Source organism: Lolium rigidum, chromosome 3, assembly GCF_022539505.1.
Source record: "Lolium rigidum isolate FL_2022 chromosome 3, APGP_CSIRO_Lrig_0.1, whole genome shotgun sequence".
In the NCBI taxonomy this organism is placed as follows: domain Eukaryota; kingdom Viridiplantae; phylum Streptophyta; class Magnoliopsida; order Poales; family Poaceae; genus Lolium; species Lolium rigidum.
Genome location: NC_061510.1, coordinates 381,994,333 through 382,015,137, shown reverse-complemented (window position 1 = coordinate 382,015,137; position 20,805 = coordinate 381,994,333). Strand labels below are relative to the sequence as shown.

The window sequence follows — 20,805 nt, the reverse complement described above, 5'->3', positions numbered from 1 at the left end:
CAAGGTCCGTCCCACACATCGAGCCACCAAATCGCCATTATAGTTCGGCTCCCGAAAAACATAGACTTCTGATCGCCAACATTGATCAAATGAATGGTGTCGGCTCCTCCATCACGCCTGACTCCTCCGTCACCGGTGGTGTTGCCAAGGCTACCGATGCTTGGGCAACCAACACCTTCTTGTTGATGCGATCACGATACATCTCATGCCATACCCTAGCCAATCGATCAATGATCGACAAGTCTGCCATCAAGATTTCTTCCTCATTCATATTTGCCAATGCAACGTAAGGTTCTTCATTCATGGACTTGATCATGCCGTCTTGGGCTTCGAACTTGGTGGCTTCCACCTTATTTCTCTCCCGAGCCATAACTTCACATCTTGCTTCCCGAACATGGCCTTCCACATAGCACTCCTTTAGTCCTTTCGTCCCTCTCTTTGTTGTTTAGAGAGGAAAAAGGGTATGTCATCTTTTCAATGGATCCATGAATCCTGGCCAATGAAGACACCCCATTTCTCCCGGGCTTTGCCTTCTTGTTGTCAATTGGACGACTAGTCGAGATCGCCGAGGAAGGGAGCGGTCCATCTCCATCAACGCCGGATTTACCGTTGTTGAGAGTGAGCCAAACGACATTCCATTTCTTGCAACCCTCGTGTTTATATTGAAATAATGCATGAAGGCAAAGTACTTGTCCTCGTTGTCGATCTTGTACATCCTGAGTGCATCGTACAACTAGGGAAGAAGGAGGCATACATCAATGCACAACATGAAGTGCATCAAGAAGGAAACCGGCGGCGTTCCAAAGTGTCGACCATAGTACTTGGTCTATTTGGTTGTGTCTGGCAATGATCTTGTTGGAGGCATTGTTTTAAGAGCGGGGACTATCTTCAGGGTGAAAACCTAAGATCTTTGATCGGGCGACGACAGTGTTAGAGCATTGTTCCCTTTTTGAAGGCGTCGTTTTTGGAGAGTCTGTATTTCTGGTGTTGTCTTGGCGGTGGATGTATTGATGTTGTTAGGCCCGAGATACTGTAGCGGAACTTTTGCTTCTTAGTTTTCTTTTCTTATTTTGGCTGTGTGCATCCATAGTGCCATTAGGGTTGTACGTTGTTGCAAAGGCTAGGTGTAATTGGTATCTTTTGATATTAATATATTCCCTTTATCGAAAAAAAATTGATACCCAATAATGCTACTTCTACTGAAAGACTTCTAGGGAAATTTTCTTATGGGCTAATGTGGAAACTACAGATTCGCTTTGGGTGATTTTGCTGAAACTGTCGCCCCCTTCCTCTCCAATCAGACAAGTCCCTAGGATAAATTCCGTAAATGTAGCGGTTGTTGAGGCAACTTGTGGAATATCCATCCATATTGTTGAGCTGGTCATTCCGACAATCCAATTCGGGCAAGTACTAGAGAACGACCAAGTAGCCCACGATATTGGCAACATGGAGTCATGGACACACCGAGACTAAAACGAAACAACAAATGCACTCAAGAATTCCACTATATTAACAAAGAGCACGAAAGAAAAACCCCAATTTTGAAGGGATCTGAGCAGCACAGAGAATGGCAACACGATCGCACGGTCTCGACCGAGGAGCAGCCGGCGTGTAGCTCAGCCCTAGACGGCCTACTTCCTGTGGAACCGAGGCCTCCCGGCGACGCCGCCGGCATAGCTCTGGCTCCTGGAGTAGAGCCCGCCCACGCCGCCGCCACCGAACTCGCACGGCGCGTCCTCGTTGATCGGCGCCATGGAGCGCCCCACCGCCGTGCTCTGGCTCCTGGCCACGGCCTGGACGACCTGCCGCTGCTGGTCGTCGCGCCGCTGTGACGACGCGCGGATGAGCTCCCGGAGGTCCTCCTCGCCGGCGCCAGCCCAGTCGCCGCTGCTGTAGCTCCTGGGCAGCGGCGCGATGGGCACGAGCACCGGGTAGGCGCCGAAGGCGGCGTCGGCCGGGACGTAGCGCGCGCAGCCCGTGATGCTCCGCACGTAGTAGTCCCGCGCGCGGCCGAGAGCCCGCACCGGCGCCTTCCACAGCCACCTCAGCTTGCTGACCATGCCGCCCGACCGATCGATCACGCGATCAGCCTCCCTGCCTGGAACTGGAAGAAACTCTTGCGGCAGCTTTGCTCCCCCGAGCTACTGAGAGCGAAAGATCGCGCTTTCACGGACGCTGTAATGGCAGACAGCACTAGAGTGCAAGATCAGGTTTTTTGGTTAAGATATATAATGACGATGATGGATTTGGTTGGAGTTTGGAGTGATTTCTAGTGGGGTGGGAATGGGATGGGATCAGGTGGCCTTTTTGTACCGGTGGGAATCGGCGGGGGCCTATCGCGGGCGGGTACGGTAGGTGACGGGAAAGAAGACGTCCGCGCCAGTCCGGAGTGGGCGAAACCGCGCGCGCCGGCGACGGCCACCACGTACGTACCGTGTCCTGTATTCCGGCGGCGACGTTGCCTGTTCTAGACGGAGCGAGTCAAAACCGGCCGATCGGAACGTGGCTCCACGGCGTCAGCCATCAGGGTGTGACCGCGTGAGCGACTGAGCTTTTTCTTGGATTTGTTATTGCAAAGGATTAGAAATGAAAGACTTCCTTTTCTGGTGGAATTTGACATGACCAGTTTGCTTGTTTTGTTCCCGCGTGTTTCTTCTTACGACTGTTTTCCTTCTCAGGAAACCGTCTTCTTACGACTGAGTTTGGCGTGTCGTGGACATCGATGAGTCATCGTCGTCGGCGCTAGGAGAATGCGAGCTTGCATGTGACTGCATTGGAGGCAATGCATAATTATACTACATCTATCCATAAAAGGATGTTACAAGTTTATCTAAATTTAAATGTATCACTTTTCAGTTTATAGATACGCCTAAATATCGACAAATCTCCGGCATTTTTTTATGGACAGGGGAGTATAATACATTGAGGGCGTGTTTGTTTCATGTTTTGTAGACCGGTATCGGATTGCACCGTGATCTTATGCCGTTAGTCGTGTTTGGTTTCGGCCTATTATATGGAGTGGGAATCACAATTTGAAAACAATCCGATAGAGCTTTGAAAAGCAAACTACCTATTATATAGACGGATCCAGAAACACTAATCAAAACCTAGTATGGGAGGAGCTTTGAAAAGCAAACTACCATCAAAATTTTAAAAATTGGTTGCAAAATGCTTACAAGGAATACTTCTCTGCTTGGGTCATTTGGAAAATAGGCACAATAAAGTGAACAACTCGTTCCCAATTTATTCAAGTGTGTATGAGGATATCAAGCATACTTTGTTTTCTTGTGAAGGAGAAAAAGAAATTCGGAAGATGGGATTATGGAACCTAGTCGAGGAAGAATGTGATATACATAGATAGGGCAATGCCATCTTGGACTACTTGATCATGTGCAAGTTTACTAATCCCCATGAGCAATCCTATGCTGATCTAAGGGAGGGATTCATTACAACGGCATGGTATATTTGGTGGGTTCGATGACATGTATTTATTTATATTTGAAGGCACTGAAAAGGAATAATTGTTTGGTATCACATTGTGGACGAATTTTATACCCTTATGACAAATATTCATCATAGTAGAAGGCACAAAAAGGTCAAAATAATTTAAGATGACCGGAGTGGATGGATTTAAATCTTCATCACTAAAATGGCTGTACATCGGACGAGGCGTGCTTGTGCATTTCTAGTTTTATTTTATTTCCTTATAATTCAGTAACTAGTAGTAACAACGGCATCTACGTCTTTTGTCGTGGGAGAATTATTTATACTAAACTTTTTTATTTTAAACATATATATTGTTGGAGCTACAAGCTCAATTACTTAGCATAGTTAACCATAACAATGTCTGTTAATATCAATAATGATGTATTTACTATATAGTTCTAACATGTAATGAGTGAGCCATACGCTTCTTATGGACAAAGTTTATACCATTAATTTAACAAAAAAAATTGAACATCTTATTTAGACCACACCATCTCTAGAAAAGGATCACTAAACAGAATCATGTAGTTCATGACACTTGCATAAATTATTACCAGCATGTATTAGAGCCAAGGTGTGTGTTCCTATATATTTGAATACCAACAAATGTCATGGCACATATATGATATATCCAAACAGTATGGTCTAACAAATATCTTGCAAGCAGTATCACGTGTTTCATTATTCTGTCATGTGGTTCCTTTTTCTGTGGAATTTATTTTTTAGAACACACTATAACGCAGACGCTCACAAACACGCACGTACAAACACCCCTATGAACGCACGCACGCACACCCTACCCCTATGAGCACCTCCGAGGGACTGAGCCAGCATATCTTGAGGTTGACGAAGTCACCACTGGCGTCTCGCTGTTGACGGGCACGTCACCTACCACTGAAAGCATAGCGCCGGTTAAATCCTGAAATAAATCTAGGTAAATGCAAACACACATGCCAAGTCTAGGACTTGAACCTAGGTGGACTGGTTCCACCACAAGGGACCTAACCACCAGAGCCAAGCTCTGTTTGCTTTATTTATTTCAGAATATTTATTTACAGTTTCAAACAGATCTAAGTACTCGAAAGCAACGACCGCCACCTTGAGGTAGGGAATATTTTCTTGGTGGAGATGTGTTTGTTTACCTCCTTCCAAACATTTCAATACACATACAACAATCTGCCATTTTAAACCTCTCACCTTTGAAGTTGACGCGTACGAGAAATAAGCCTAACTCACTTGGTTACGAAAAGTGGATGTAGAATCTATCCACCTAGGTCAAGTTCCCGTAGACATAGATTTATGATTTTATTTTGATTTTAAAAATAAAATTGCATTCCTTTCAAAGAAAACGTTGAGGGGCACAAATTTTTTTTTTGGCTACTATGTAATACTAACTTGTCTACTTTTTTTTATTGACTTGATGAAGCTAAATATCTTGAATATGCATGCAATCGAGTAGTTTCGTTTAATTCACTCCAATTAACATTTTCTATTCAATCGGGAGCGGTGTTTTGGCTCCCGGGAGCATTTGCTCCCGATTTTTTCAAAAAATTAAAAGAAATTGAAAACTTGTCAAAAAATTCCGGAAAAAATCATGCATGTACCTGACCATGGCATGCACCACCGTGTAAAATTTCGTTGCAAAATGTCATTGTATGCGCCCTGAACAAAAATGACAAATGTCTGACATGAAATGAGATCCAAAAATATGAATCTCAGATCTGGAAATTTGTCATTTTTGCCCAGGACGCATACGATGACATTTCGCAGCGACATTTCACAAGGTGGTGCGTGCCATGGTCAGGTACGTGCATGATTTTTTTCAGAATTTTTTGAAAAGTTTTGAAAAACAAAATTTGCTCCCCAAAAATCCGGGAGCAAATGCTCCCGGGAGCAAAGATGAATTTCCGTATTCAATCATGCATGTGTATCACGATGCAACAGGGATGGTCCACCAACTTCATTTGAAACAAAACCAACTAAACGTAGAAACCCAGTCCGTCGGTTTGGTAGGACTGATTCTCGTAGAAAAAAGGCGCCATTCTCTCTCATAAGTTCACAAGGCACCAACTCACCCAATCATGACGCGAGACCAAGCTCGAATAGAGAACAATTCAATCCATTTCAGTCTCCAGAGCACGGCCCGGAACTGCGAGCATCGATCCATGAGACCATGACTGATCGCTGCCGCTTCTCCGTCAGTTCGGGAAAGACTGTAGCCGAGGAAGGAGAAGAGAAACTGACGTGGAAGTGTGTCAAGCTTTGGCGTGATCTGTGATCCTGCACGCGCGCATGGGTTTGGTGCAAACTGCGTGTGCTGTTTGTTTACCGTGCTGATTTAGAGCATTCCCGCTCGTTGGCGCTCCCCACGCCCAAATCCGGCGAAATTTTCGTCCGGATTGGATGAAGATTTGGCGTGGGGAGCGCCGAAGTTCCAGCCGTCCCCCGGCAGGAAACCCCCAACCTCGACCATTTGACATATTTCAAACAAATTCAACATAAAATTTAACAAGTTCGGCAAACAAGAGTACGAAAATTGCTGAAACAAATTCGGCGATAATCGGTACAATGTTTAACAAGTGCTTGAAACAAATGAAGCACACAATTTTTCAAACAAATTAAGACAGACTAGTTGGCGTCGGCGTTGGCGTTGCCTCGGAGCCTCCATATGTGCTCCACCGGATCATCTTGCAGCGAGCTGATGCATTGTAGAGTCTCGAATCTCCTGGCGCATAGCAATGAAGGCGGCCCATGATGGAGGCACCTGGTGATTAGGCTGTGCAAGAGGACCCTCTCTCTCATATGGTGCTTCTTGCTCAGCCGGAGGAACCGGATGCTTTCGCTCATCTTCAATAATCATGTTGTGTAGGCACACACAGCAGTTCATCACCTCCCACATCTGATCTTTGGACCAAGTCATAGCGGGGAACCGGACGACGACAAATCTCTGCTGGAGGACACCAAATGCTCGCTCGACGTCTTTTCGGCAAGCTTCTTGTTTCTTGACAAACTCGCAAAGTTTGGGGGTGCCGGGGTTGGAGATAGTCTTCACAAATGTTGCCCACTTTGGATAGATACCGTCCGTGATACGTCTCCGACGTATCGATAATTTCTTATGTTCTATGCCATATTATTGATGATACCTACATGTTTTATGCACACTTTATGTCATATTCGTGCATTTTCCGGAACTAACCTATTAACAAGATGCCGAAGTGCCGGTTCCTGTTTTTCGCTGTTTTTGGTTTCGAAATCCTAGTAACGAAATATTCTCGGAATTGGACGAAACGAAGACCCAGCGCCCTATTTTTCCACGGAGCTTCCAGAAGACCGAAGAACACACGAAGTGGGGCCACGAGGTGGCCAGACTATAGGGCGGCGCGGCCCAAGCCCTGGCCGCGCCGACCTATAGCGTGGGCCCCTCGTTAGCCCCCCGACTCTGCCCTTCCGCCTACTTAAATCCTCCGTCGCGAAACCCCTGATGCGAAAAACCACGATACGGAAAACCTTAGCGAGACGCCGTCGCCGCCGATCCCATCTCGGGGATTCGGAGATCTCCTTCGGCACCCTGCCGGAGAGGGGATTCATCTCCCGGAGGACTCTACACCGCCATGGTCGCCTCCGGAGTGATGAGTGAGTAGTTCACCCCTGGACTATGGGTCCATAGCGGTAGCTAGATGGTTGTCTTCTCCTCATTGTGCTTCATTGTTGGATCTTGTGAGCTGCCTAACATGATCAAGATCATCTATCCGTAATTCTATATGTTGTGTTTGTCGGGATCCGATGGATAGAGAATACCATGTCATGTTAATTATCAAGTTATTATACATGTGTTGTTTATGATCTTGCATGCTCTCCGTTTCTAGTAGAGGCTCTGGCCAAGTTTTTACTTTTAACTCCAAGAGGGAGTACTTATGCTCGATAGTGGGTTCATGCCCGCATTGACACCTGGGGAGTGACAGAAACCCCTAAGGTTGTGTTGTGCTTGTTGCCACTAGGGATAAAACATTGGCGCTATGTCCGAGGATGTAGTTGTTGATTACATTACGCACCATACTTAATGCAATTGTCTGTTGTTTAGCAACTTAATACTGGAGGGGGTTCGGATGATAACCTGAAGGTGGACTTTTTAGGCATAAATGCAGTTGGATGGCGGTCTATGTACTTTGTCGTAATGCCTAATTAAATCTCACTATACTTATCATGTCATGTATGTGCATTGTTATGCCCTCTCTATTTGTCAATTGCCCGACTGTAATTTGTTCACCCAACATGCTTTTATCTTATGGGAGAGACCTCTAGTGAACTGTGGACCCCGGTCCATTCTTTAATACTGAAATACAAATCTGCTGCAATACTTGTTTTACTATTTTCTCTGCAAACAATCATCTTCCACACAATACGGTTAATCCTTTGTTACAGCAAGCCGGTGAGATTGACAACCTCACTGTTTCGTTGGGGCAAAGTACTTTGGTTGTGTTGTGCGGGTTCCACGTTGGCGCCGGAATCTCCGGTGTTGCGCCGCACTACATCCCGCCGCCATCAACCTTCAACGTGCTTCTTGGCTCCTCCTGGTTCGATAAACCTTGGTTTCTTTTCGAGGGAAAACTTGCTGCTGTGCGCATCATACCTTCCTCTTGGGGTTGCCCAACGAACGTGTGAAATACACGCCATCAAGCTCTTTTTACGGCGCCGTTGCCGGGGAGATCAAGACACGCTGCAAGGGGAGTCTCCACTTCTCAATCTCTTTACTTTGTTTTTGTCTTGCTTTATTTTATTTACTACTTTGTTTGCTGCACTTATATCAAAACACAAAAAAATTAGTTGCTAGTTTTACTTTATTTACTGTCTTGTTTGCTATATCAAAAACACAAAAAAATTAGTTTACTTGCATTTACTTTATCTAGTTTGCTTTATTGTCTTGTACTCAATATTAAAAATACAAAAAAAAATTTAGTTACTTTTGTTACCATGTCTAGCTCTGAACCTGTTACTTCTTCGCCTGAAGAATTAGTTTTCACTTTTAAACAAGGGGATGAGGAGAGTTTTAAGGATGCTTGGTCTAGAATTTTTACTTCTTATCGTGAAACTGAACCTCAAATGACTCTAAGTTTGCTCCTTAGTAATTTTTATTTTGGTCTTATGGTTCGCTAAAGATATGCTTTGGATACTTTAGTGGGAGGAGATTTCCTCCATTGCAATGGGGATCAAGCTTTTAATGCCATAAAGAAGTTGGTTGCATCACATGATTCAGACTAATAATTTTGATTCAGCCCTTATCGGCATTCATAATAGATTAAATACTCTTGAGACAAGTGCATCTCGCTTAAATGAAAATTATGGATACATTCGTAACCGTCTTGATCAAGTTTTAGTGAACTCTGAACTTTCATTATGGGATCCTGCTGTTAAAATTGTTATCGGTGATCGAACTCTTCATGCCTACTCGTGATATTATGTATGAATTTTGCCTTATGCCCGAAAGCATTTATAAATCTTTGAAACTTTGGGGAGTCGATGAAGGAGGAGAAGAGATAACTCTCATTGATAACTCTATTATAATTCCTAAGGGAGTAGCTGCAGGTGTGCATACAACCATTCTTGGAAGAACAATATCCATTGATTATCTTGTTATTGAAACAGGAAAAATCATACTTGGGAGATCCCTGTTGAAACTATTGGGAGCAGTCATTGATGTGGGAAAAGGCACTCTGAAATTCACCTCTATGTCAGGGGGAAATCATATATTCCCTAAACCAAAGGGAAGGAAAAACAATAAGAAAGGTAAGGGTAAAGCCCAAGGTAAGGTTGACGCACCATCCTTCGATAATACTTGAGATACACTTTCTGCGCCTTGCTGAAAGGCGTTAAAGAAAAGCGCTTATGGGAGACAACCCATGTTTTTACTACAGTACTTTGTTTTATATTTGTGTCTTGGAAGTTGTTTACTACTGTAGCAACCTCTCCTTATCTTAGTTTTATGTTTTGTTGTGCCAAGTAAAGTCTTTGATAGAAAAGTAAGTACTAGATTTGGATTACTGCGCAGTTTCAGAATTCTTTGCTGTTACGAATCTGGGTCTATCTCCCTGTAGGTAGCTCAGAAAATTACGCCAATTTACGAGCATGATCCTCAGATATGTACGCAACTTTCATTCAATTTGAGCATTTTCGTTTGAGCAAGTCTGGTGGCCTAATAAAATCCATCTTTACGGACTGTTCTGTTTTGACAGATTCTGTCTTTTATTTCGCATTGCCTCTTTTGCTATATTGGATGAATTTCTTTGATCCACTAATGTCCAGTAGCTTTATGCAATGTCCAGAAGTGTTAAGAATGATTGTGTCACCTCTGAACATGTGAATTTTTATTATGCACTAACCCTCTAATGAGTTGTTTCGAGTTTGGTGTGGAGGAAGTTTTCAAGGGTCAAGAGAGGAGTATGATGCAATATGATCAAGGAGAGTGAAAGCTCTAAGCTTGGGGATGCCCCGGTGGTTCACCCCTGCATATATTAAGAAGACTCAAGCGTCTAAGCTTGGGGATGCCCAAGGCATCCCCTTCTTCATCAACAACATTATCGAGTTCCTCCCCTGAAACTATATTTTTATTCGGCCACATCTTATGTACTTTGCTTGGAGCGTCGGTTTGTTTTTGTTTTTTGTTTTGTTTGAATAAAATGGATCCTAGCATTCACTTTATGGGAGAGAGACACGCTCCGCTGTTGCATATGGACAAATATGTCCTTAGGCTCTACTCATAGTATTCATGGCGAAGTTCTTCTTCGTTAAATTGTTATATGGTTGGAATTGGAAAATGATACATGTAGTAACTCTAAAATGTCTTGGATAATTTGATACTTGGCAATTGTTGTGCTCATGTTTAAGCTCTTGCATCATATACTTTGCACCCATTAATGAAGAAATACTTAGAGCTTGCTAATTTGGTTTGCATATTTGGTTTCTCTAGAGTCTAGATAACATCTAGTATTGAGTTTTGAACAACAAGGAAGACGGTATGGAGTCTTATAATGTTTACCATATGTCTTTTATGTGAGTTTTGCTGTACCGTTCATCCTTGTGTTTGTTTCAAATAACCTTGCTAGCCTAAACCTTGTATCGAGAGGGAATACTTCTCATGCATCCCAAATACTTGAGCCAACCACTATGCTATTTGTGTCCACCATACCTACCTACTACATGGTATTTATCCGCCATTCCAAAGTAAATTGCTTGAGTGCTACCTTTAAAATTCCATCATTCACCTTTGCAATATATAGCTCATGGGACAAATAGCTTAAAAACTATTGTGGTATTGAATATGTACTTATGCACTTTATCTCTTATTAAGTTGCTTGTTGAGCGATAACCATGTTTCGGGGACGCCATCAACTATTCTTTGTTGAATATCATGTGAGTTGCTATGCATGTCCGTCTTGTCTGAAGCAAGAGAGATCTACCACCTTCATGGTTGGAGCATGCATATTGTTAGAGAAGAACTTTGGGCCGCTAACTAAAGCCATTATTCATGGTGGAAGTTTCAGTTTGGACACATATCCTCAATCTCATATGAGAATAATAATTGTTGCCACATGCTTATGCATTAAAGAGGAGTCCATTATCTGTTGTCCATGTTGTCCCGGTATGGATGTCTAAGTTGAGAATAATCAAAAGCGAGAAATCCAAAATGCGAGCTTTCTCCTTAGACCTTTGTACGGGCGACATGGAGGTACCCCATTGTGACACTTGGTCAAAACATGTGCATTGCAAAGATCCGGTAGTCCAAGTTAATTAGGACAAGGTGCGGGCACTATTAGTATACTATGCATGAGACTTGCAACTTGTAAGATATAATGTACATAACTCATATGCTTTATTACTACCGTTGACAAAATTGTTTCATGTTTTCAAAATAAAAGCTCTAGCACAAATATAGCAATCGATGCTTTCCTCTTTGAAGGACCATTCTCTTTACTTTTATGTTGAGTCAGTTCACCTATTTTCTCTCCGCCTCAAGAAGCAAACACTTGTGTGAACTGTGCATTGATTCCTACATACTTGCATATTGTACTTGTTATATTACTCTATGTTGACAATTATCCATGAGATATACATGTTACAAGTTGAAAGCAACCGCTGAAACTTAATCTTCCTTTGTGTTGCTTCAATACCTTTACTTTGATTTATTGCTTTATGAGTTAACTCTTATGCAAGACTTATTAATACTTGTTTTGAAGTACTATTCATGAAAAGTCTTTGCTATATGATTCACCTCGTTTACTCATGTCATCACCATTGTTATGATCGCTGCATTCACTACATATGTTTACAAATAGTATGATCAAAGTTATGATGGCATATCACTTCAGAAATTATCTTTGTTATCGTTTTACACTGCTCGGGACGAGCGTAACTAAGCTTAGGGATGCTTGATACGTCTCCGACGTATCGATAATTTCTTATGTTCTATGCCATATTATTGATGATACCTACATGTTTTATGCACACTTTATGTCATATTCGTGCATTTTCCGGAACTAACCTATTAACAAGATGCCGAAGTGCCAGTTCCTGTTTTCTGCTGTTTTTGGTTTCAGAAATCCTAGTAACGAAATATTCTCGGAATTGGACGAAACGAAGACCCAGCGCCCTATTTTTCCACGGAGCTTCCAGAAGACCGAAGAACACACGAAGTGGGGCCACGAGGTGGCCAGACTATAGGGCGGCGCGGCCCAAGCCCTGGCCGCGCCGACCTATAGCGTGGGCCCCTCGTTAGCCCCCGACTCTGCCCTTCCGCCTACTTAAAGCCTCCGTCGCGAAACCCCCGATGCGAAAAACCACGATACGGAAAACCTTACCGAGACGCCGTCGCCGCCGATCCCATCTCGGGGGATTCGGAGATCTCCTCCGGCACCTCCGCCGGAGAGGGGATTCATCTCCCGGAGGACTCTACACCTCCATGGTCGCCTCCGGAGTGATGAGTGAGTAGTTCACCCCTGGACTATGGGTCCATAGCAGTAGCTAGATGGTTGTCTTCTCCTCATTGTGCTTCATTGTTGGATCTTGTGAGCTGCCTAACATGATCAAGATCATCTATCCGTAATTCTATATGTTGTGTTTGTCGGGATCCGATGGATAGAGAATACCATGTCATGTTAATTATCAAGTTATTATACATGTGTTGTTTATGATCTTGCATGCTCTCCGTTTCTAGTAGAGGCTCGGCCAAGTTTTTGCTCTTAACTCCAAGAGGGAGTACTTATGCTCGATAGTGGGTTCATGCCGCATTGACACCTGGGGAGTGACGAAACCCCTAAGGTTGTGTTGTCGTTGTTGCCACTAGGGATAAAACATTGGCGCTATGTCCGAGGATGTAGTTGTTGATTACATTACGCACCATACTTAATGCAATTGTACGTTGTTTAGCAACTTAATACTCGGAGGGGTTCGGATGATAACCTGAAGGTGGACTTTTTAGGCATAGATGCGGTTGGATGGCGGTCTATGTACTTTGTCGTAATGCCCAATTAAATCTCACTATACTTATCATGTCATGTATGTGCATTGTTATGCCCTCTCTATTTGTCAATTGCCCGACTGTAATTTGTTCACCCAACATGCTTTTATCTTATGGGAGAGACACCTCTAGTGAACTGTGGACCCCGGTCCATTCTTTAATACTGAAATACAAATCTGCTGCAATACTTGTTTTACTATTTTCTCTCGCAAATAATCATCTTCCACACAATACGGTTAATCCTTTGTTACAGCAAGCCGGTGAGATTGACAACCTCACTGTTTCGTTGGGGCAAAGTACTTTGGTTGTGTTGTGCAGGTTCCACGTTGGCGCCGGAATCTCCGGTGTTGCGCCGCACTACATCCCGCCGCCATCAACCTTCAACGTGCTTCTTGGCTCCTCCCGGTTCGATAAACCTTGGTTTCTTTTCGAGGGAAAACTTGCTGCTGTGCGCATCATACCTTCCTCTTGGGGTTGCCCAACGAACGTGTGAAATACACGCCATCGATCCGCAAGGTAGTATCCTTTGTTGTAGTGCCGACCATTGATCACATAGTCCACCGGGGAGCATGACCCTCAACAAGCTTGGAAAAGACCGGGGAGCAGTTTAGGACGTTGATGTCATTGTTGGATCCAGGCATACCAAAGAAAGAGTGCCAAATCCGAGAGATCATGGGTAGCCACTCGCTTCAAGTATCACAGTGCAGCCTTTTTTGTGACCCTTGTACATTCCCCGCCACGCAAACGGACAGTTCTTCCATTGCCAATGCATGCGATCAATGCTTCCAAGCATCCCTGGAAAACCTCTAGCTTCATTTGTTGCAAGGATCCTCCGAGTGTCTTCGACGGTGGGTGATCTCAAGTAATAGTCCCCGAACACTGCTATGACGGCCCTGCAGAACCGGTAGAAACAATCAAGGGCGGTGGACTCCGCCATCCGAAGATAGTCATCTGCAGTATCACCGGGAGCTACATACGCCAGCATCCTCATAGCCACTGTGCACTTCTGCAGTGACGAAAATCCAACCAAACCGAGTGCAATCCGCCTTGCATCCGAAGTAGGGATCAAGCCGGCGGATGGCATACACAATTTGCGGAAATAGCTTTCGCTCATCTCGAAACGACGCCGGAAAACACTCTCACCGTGCAATGGATTGTCGGCGAAGTAGTCGGCGTACAACATGCAGTAGCCCTCCATTCGCTGTCTCGGCTTGCACTTCCGGCGACCTCGTGCCGACCCACCACGCCGACGAGTTGCCGGTCCGGCGTACATGCTTGCCAAGCAACCAAGGATCATCATGTGCTCGTCGTCTTGGGCGGCTGCTGCCATCTCTTCTTGCATAAGCTCGACGAACATCTGCTCCTCCTCTTCGTCCGAGTCCATGGCCGGCGAGGCAAATGGACGAACACCTGACGGGCGTGGTCGAGGCAACCCGAGCCGCGAGCGACGACGAGCAAGCAGACCGGAAAACAGGCCGGCGGAAGAGCAGCCAGATAGGCCGTCGTCCAAACACGGCGGAATATAGGCAGGTGGGGAAGGAGGGGCGGCGGAATCTGGGCAACAAGCCGGCGGGGTGGTGCCGGCGGCGAGAGAGATATGAGGGGTGGGGGAGATTTTGAGCGACGTGGCGGTGGGGTTCGTGCGTCGAGTCACCGACAGATCGGGCCCTTCCCCGCTTTTCACTCGTCCGGAGTCCCCGAGAGCTCCCCGGGGGGCCGGGGGTGGCGTGGGATCGCCGGATGAATTTAGGCCCAAATCCGGACGAAAACGAGGAACCGGGGGCGCGACTGGGCCGAATTACGCCGTCCGGATGGAAAAAACGCTCGCCGGGGGCCTCGTCGGGGGGACGAGTGGAGATGCTCTTACACAGTCAGGTTTATCCGGCAGCGTCCGCACTCCGCAGCAGATTCGCTGCCAACAGGAGCTCTGACTTTAGTTGAAAGCTTCGTGGAGCTTTGCTGCGGGGAGAGGATTACCGTGCGGCTTTCTGAAGTCTTTCTGAAAAAAAAAAGGTTCGTCCGCTCCGTCCCCCGCGGGCGGAGACGGACGAACGCCCAACCCTAGCGCCGCCAGGTCCCGTCCCCTCCTCTCCTCCCCTTCGCCGCCCGTCGGCGCAGGCCGCCGGGCAAAGTCCCGTGCGGTGCCGGCGGCGGCGGACACGCTCTTACCCGCGTGCGAGGCGGGCGACGCGGGGTCCCCCGGTTCTGGCGGCGCTGCATCTCGGTGGACAAGTGTTCCGGCGGCGGCTGCGCTCCTCCCGGGTGGCGGCGACGCCGGGTGACGTGGTGGCGACGGCGCGGCCTCTTGGCGGCGGGGCGGCCCTGACCAAGATCAGGGCCTGGCTGGGCCCCATCTGGGCTTGGGCAGGCCAGGTCTGGCATCCCGAGGTCTGCTCCCGGTGGCTGGTGGAGCTTCTCCTGCTGAGGGGAGCTAGGACGGCGGCGCGTGGACTGCAGCGCGGCCACGGGAGCTTCACGAGCCCGGCGGGCTCGGCCGGGCCAGAGGGGTGATGGCGTGTATTTCACACGTTCGTTGGGCAACCCCAAGAGGAAGGTATGATGCGCACAGCAGCAAGTTTTCCCTCAGAAAGAAACCAAGGTTTATCGAACCAGGAGGAGCCAAGAAGCACGTTGAAGGTTGATGGCGGCGGGATGTAGTGCGGCGCAACACCGGAGATTCCGGCGCCAACGTGGAACCTGCACAACACAACCAAAGTACTTTGCCCCAACGAAACAGTGAGGTTGTCAATCTCACCGGCTTGCTGTAACAAAGGATTAACCGTATTGTGTGGAAGATGATTGTTTGCAGAGAAAACAGTAAAACAAGTATTGCAATAGATTGTATTTCAAGTAAAGAGAATTGGACCGGGGTCCACAGTTCACTAGAGGTGTCTCTCCCATAAGACGAACAGCATGTTGGGTGAACAAATTACGAGTTGGGCAATTGACAAATAAAGAGAGCATGACAATGCACATACATATCATGATGAGTATAGTGAGATTTAATTGGGCATTACGACAAAGTACATAGACCGCCATCCAACTGCATCTATGCCTAAAAAGTCCACCTTCAGGTTATCATCCGAACCCCTCCAGTATTAAGTTGCAAAGCAACAGACAATTGCATTAAGTATGGTGCGTAATGTAATCAACAACTACATCCTTAGACATAGCATCAATGTTTTATCCCTAGTGGCAACAACACAACACAACCTTAGGGGTTTCTGTCACTCCCCCAGGTGTCAATGCAGGCATGAACCCACTATCGAGCATAAGTACTCCCTCTTGGAGTTAAAAGCATCTACTTGGCCGAGCATCTACTAGTAACGGAGAGCATGCAAGATCATAAACAACACATAAGCATAACTTTGATAATCAACATAACAAGTATTCTCTATTCATCGGATCCCAACAAACGCAACATATAGAATTACGGATAGATGATCTTGATCATGATAGGCAGCTCACAAGATCCGACAATGATAGCACAATGGGGAGAAGACAACCATCTAGCTACTGCTATGGACCCATAGTCCAGGGGTAGACTACTCACTCATCACTCCGGAGGCGACCATGGAGGTGTAGAGTCCTCCGGGAGATGATTCCCCTCTCCGGCAGGGTGCCGGAGGCGATCTCCAGGATCCCCCGAGATGGGATCGGCGGCGACGGCGTCTCAGTAAGGTTTTCCGTATCGTGGCTCTCGGTGCCGGAAGATTCGTCACGGAGGCTTTAAGTAGGCGGAAGGGCAAGTCGAGAGGGGGCACAGGGGCCCCGGATGACGGGCGGCGCGGCCAAGGGGGCCGCGCCGCCCTAGGGTTTGGCTCCCCTGTGGCCCCACTTCCTTTCGTCTTCGGACTTCCGGAAGCTTCGTGAGAAAATAGGCCTCTCGGGCTTTTATTTCGTCCAATTCCGAGAATATTTCTTTACTAGGATTTCCGAAACCAAAAACAGCGAGAACAACGAATCGGCACTTCGGCATCTTGTTAATAGGTTAGTTCCAGAAAATGCACGAATATGACATAAAGTGTGCATAAAACATGTAGATAACATCAATAATGTGGCATGGAACACAAGAAATTATCGATACGTTGGAGACGTATCAAGGGGCCTGGTTTGCTCCTGTAGCTGCGTCCGGTCTGTCACCGCAGCTGGCGGTGGAGGTTGCACCCTCCCGCGTGGCTGCTGTCCAGGCTCTCCTCGGCTCGGGGTGTTTCCTATCGGTTTCGTCGGTCTTCGTCAGTGGGTCACGGTGAGACGGCGATGGTGGTTGCATGACCGTGGTGGTGCGAGTTGGTTGGCGGCGAGGTTGCCGGAGCATGACGGAGTGTCCGGGGCCGTGGGACTTTGGGGGACGGGGGAAATCCTTGTCGATGGCCGACACCGACGCGGTGACGCTCGCGGGCGCCACCATTCCTTCTTGAGGGGCATCGGGGTTCCTCTTCCCACTTCCCTTCCGCATACCGGGGGAAACCCTAGGCTTGTCCGGGCAGCAGCGTCGTCATCGTCGCATCCCTTCTTGAAGGTGCTGCCTTGGTATGCGGCGCTTCGGAGGGCTAAGCTCGTGGTGGGCATCTTCCGGAGGGCGCAGCGGTTGCGGATCATCAGAGTTTTCGTCGACCCGACTTTGCCATCCTTTCTTTCTTTTTTCTTCTTCTTTTGTTTTCTTTTGGGCTTTGCTGTGTTGTTTGCCCCAGCGGTGGTCTCAACCTTGTATCAGTTCGTTGCTATATTAATATAGCGGGGCGAAAGCCTATTTCGAGGAGGAAGTCTTTTTCGACAAAGTTAATATTGTAAATATACCAATTACATGTTTGCAACAATGCAGTGTCTAAATGAAATTGCATATACACGCAGGTAAAGAAAGAAAGAAGAACTATAGAAAATAAAAGTTTCGCCGCACTGATCTGCTTCTTGAAATAGCGGATTAACACCACCAAGACAACACAAGAAATCCATCTTTTTCAAAAGCGATGCTTTCAAAAAAAAAAGTGAACACGCGTTCTCATCGTCCTGATCATAGGTTATAGGTTTTCACCCAAGAAAAAGTACACACTCAAGACCATTGACAACACATCCTAAAACTGAAATATTGACATCGAAACAGGGCAGTTTCATCACCAACCATATTAGCTCTGAATTTTGTAGCAATTTACATCACTCATCACCCCGGCTGATGTTAATCTCTCCCTTGACGTGAGGTTTCTTTTTTATTACATCTAAGCATGTTTTTTCTTCATCATATTGTGATGGAGATAAATTTAGAAATAACACGTTATTAAGGCGAGGGCATCACGTGTACCTTTTTATGTATGCCTCATTAGTTCCCCATTTCAATTATCCGTGAGTTAGTTTATCCATATTTAATTTTATCGATATATAATTCTGCAAAATTCTTATTATTATATCACATTTTGTATATGGACGGACGCAGCAACCTCGCGTGCCATCGTGGTCTGGTCTAGCATATATGGGAGCAATGCACCATACTACCATAGGGCTCGTCCCTTCTATCCCTTTCCTGCTGCGAGATCAACAAGTGAATGTGAGAACAGCCCTGGACCTGTTGGTGCTGGACGTTCGGGAAAAAAAAATCTCATATGTTTTCTCATGTCTCACAACAGAGGGGAGGGAAAAGGTATGTTTGCTAAGTGAGATTTCTTTATAATATTTCCATGGAAAAAAGCAACCACAAACGAGAATAATATAACACTTGAAACCTCTTGCAAGATATTCTTAGACCATACTTTTAGATATATCATATATGTATCATGACATTTGGAGACATTTAAATATACAAGAACACACATACTATAATATATGTACAGAAAAATCTATTCATGTATCGTGAATTACATGGTTTTTGTTAGTCATCCTTTTTCGGTGATAGTGCGGTTCAAATAAAAAAAATACTTTTTTCTTAAAATTACGGTACGACTTTGCACACAAGGAGTAAATTGCTCACCCGTACATGTCAAAACTATACTAAATAAATCATAGTAAAAATTAATTGACATAATAGTGGTTAACTATGCTAAATAACTAAGCTTGTTGTTCTAATAATATGTATGTGGAAAATATAAAATTTCAGTATAAACACAATTTACCTCTCAGAAAAATGTACGTAACACAAATACGTACTTATTCCATATTACAAAACGCTTTGCCTCTGAGTAAGGAGTTTGACAAGAAATTCTCTCTCGGCATCAATTTCCACTAAACAATTTGCATGTATGATAACCCACAAACGGGCTTCTTTCTAATCTTATTTAGAAATACAAAAAATGGCGCATGATTATTATGAAAGATCATTACGTTACGCTTGTTCCAAATCTCCAAGAGGTTAGAAAAGTGAGGGAGATCAAAGCTTTATGGTTCGGGATAGAACCAACCGTCGTCATGATTGAGCAACTTCAGATTGAGTGATCAGCTCCTCCCCTTTGTTGTGGTTGAACATCTTCAATGCCCGAACGATCCTTTATAGAGCTCAAAAGTAAAATGTTGTATCCACAATTAACGAGTAAGTCAGTGATCAACTCCGTATTTTGCTTGCATAATGAGAAAAACCCACGAAATTTGTCCACCCTCTCTTTTATGTGTTGCAAAGCAAACAACTTGACGTTCGGAGGTGTCTAAGCCTTCCAAACCATCCCGTTGATGTTCGATAAGATAAAGCCCAAGAATTGCACCTCATAGGCCCACTTAAGTGGATATTGCCCATTTGTTGTTATCCTCCAAACTATGGCATCATATATATTTTCCTAAAGTTGCACTTGGCTTAGAAGTCCCCAAAGCTCAAGAAATTGTGCAATATGATTGAAGGTGAAGTTTTCCCCAACTCAATCTTCCAAATCCAAGTGTCGCCAACTAAGGGTTTGGATACCATACAATTCTTTCTTTTGGATGATGACTGGATGAGCGGCACAATTTCAATTGGTTTTCTCATGTCTAACCATGGGGCTTGACAATAGAGAGTCTTGCAGCCATTGTCATCCGTGATGGAAGTGGCGATGTAAAAAATACCACAATAATTGCTTGGAAGATATTTTTTTTTGGACCATATTGTTTACATATATGTGTTTTGATATTTGGAGATATTTAAATATATGCAAACTTGCATACTCTAATATATGTACACCATAACTTATGAAAGTGTCACGAATTACATGATCTGGTTAATTGATCTTTTTATAGGAGAGACAATGTCGTCTAAATATAAAATCTAAAATCGTTTTTTTAAGTTATGGTATCAATTTTGCACATAAGCATTATATTTGTCACCCTTATATGTCACAATTATATTGAAAATGAAATCATAATTGAGCTACATTGTAGTAGTTAGCTATGCTAAGTAAGTAACTGAATTTTTTTGTCCTAGCGAAAACTACATGCAAAAATATGAAATTTTACTATAAAACTATAAATACAATTTCCCCATGGGAAAAATGTATATACCACTGTTAGTACGAGTTTTTATATGGAAATGAAAGTAAATTAGTAATATGAAAACATAGAATAACAAGTGTGACCGACTTAAACATATTTTCCGCATCCTATTTGAGAGAATCCCATGTTGATCATCTTGTCCATTCCACCACCCATTAGGACCACATTTTTGCTAGTAATGGAGACATGTTCATCGTAGATGCATTCCTTGATGTAAATCAAGAAATAGTTTCTTTCTTTTCATGTCCCACCGAAACTCTTTACAAATTCAACAATGGTGGTGAAGTCGCATCGCGCTCTCACGGCTTTATGAAAACCATGGCTGGCTTTGTTGCCGCCTCTAACGAGCACGCATGGAAACAATC

General features: G+C 45.0%; 1 protein-coding gene across 1 annotated transcript; it reads right to left on the bottom strand.

The window, feature by feature from the left end:
• Positions 1–1,631: 1,631 nt before the first annotated feature.
• On the bottom strand, positions 1,632–7,074 carry LOC124697535. The gene is made up of 2 exons (XM_047230115.1): positions 7,054–7,074; positions 1,632–2,048 (listed from the first exon to the last, which is right to left on the bottom strand). The coding sequence occupies exons 1-2, from the start codon at positions 7,072–7,074 to the stop codon at positions 1,632–1,634; spliced, it is 438 nt and encodes a 145-aa protein (XP_047086071.1).
• Between the last annotated feature and the right edge of the window lie 13,731 nt (positions 7,075–20,805).

Coding starts and splice junctions, on each gene's coding strand:
- LOC124697535 (XM_047230115.1), bottom strand. CDS start 7,074: ATGAATCCCCTCTCCGGCAGG. Junction 2,049..7,053: donor TGAATCCCCTCTCCGGCAGG/GTGCCGAAGGAG, acceptor ATGGTCAGCAAG/CTGAGGTGGCTGTGGAAGGC.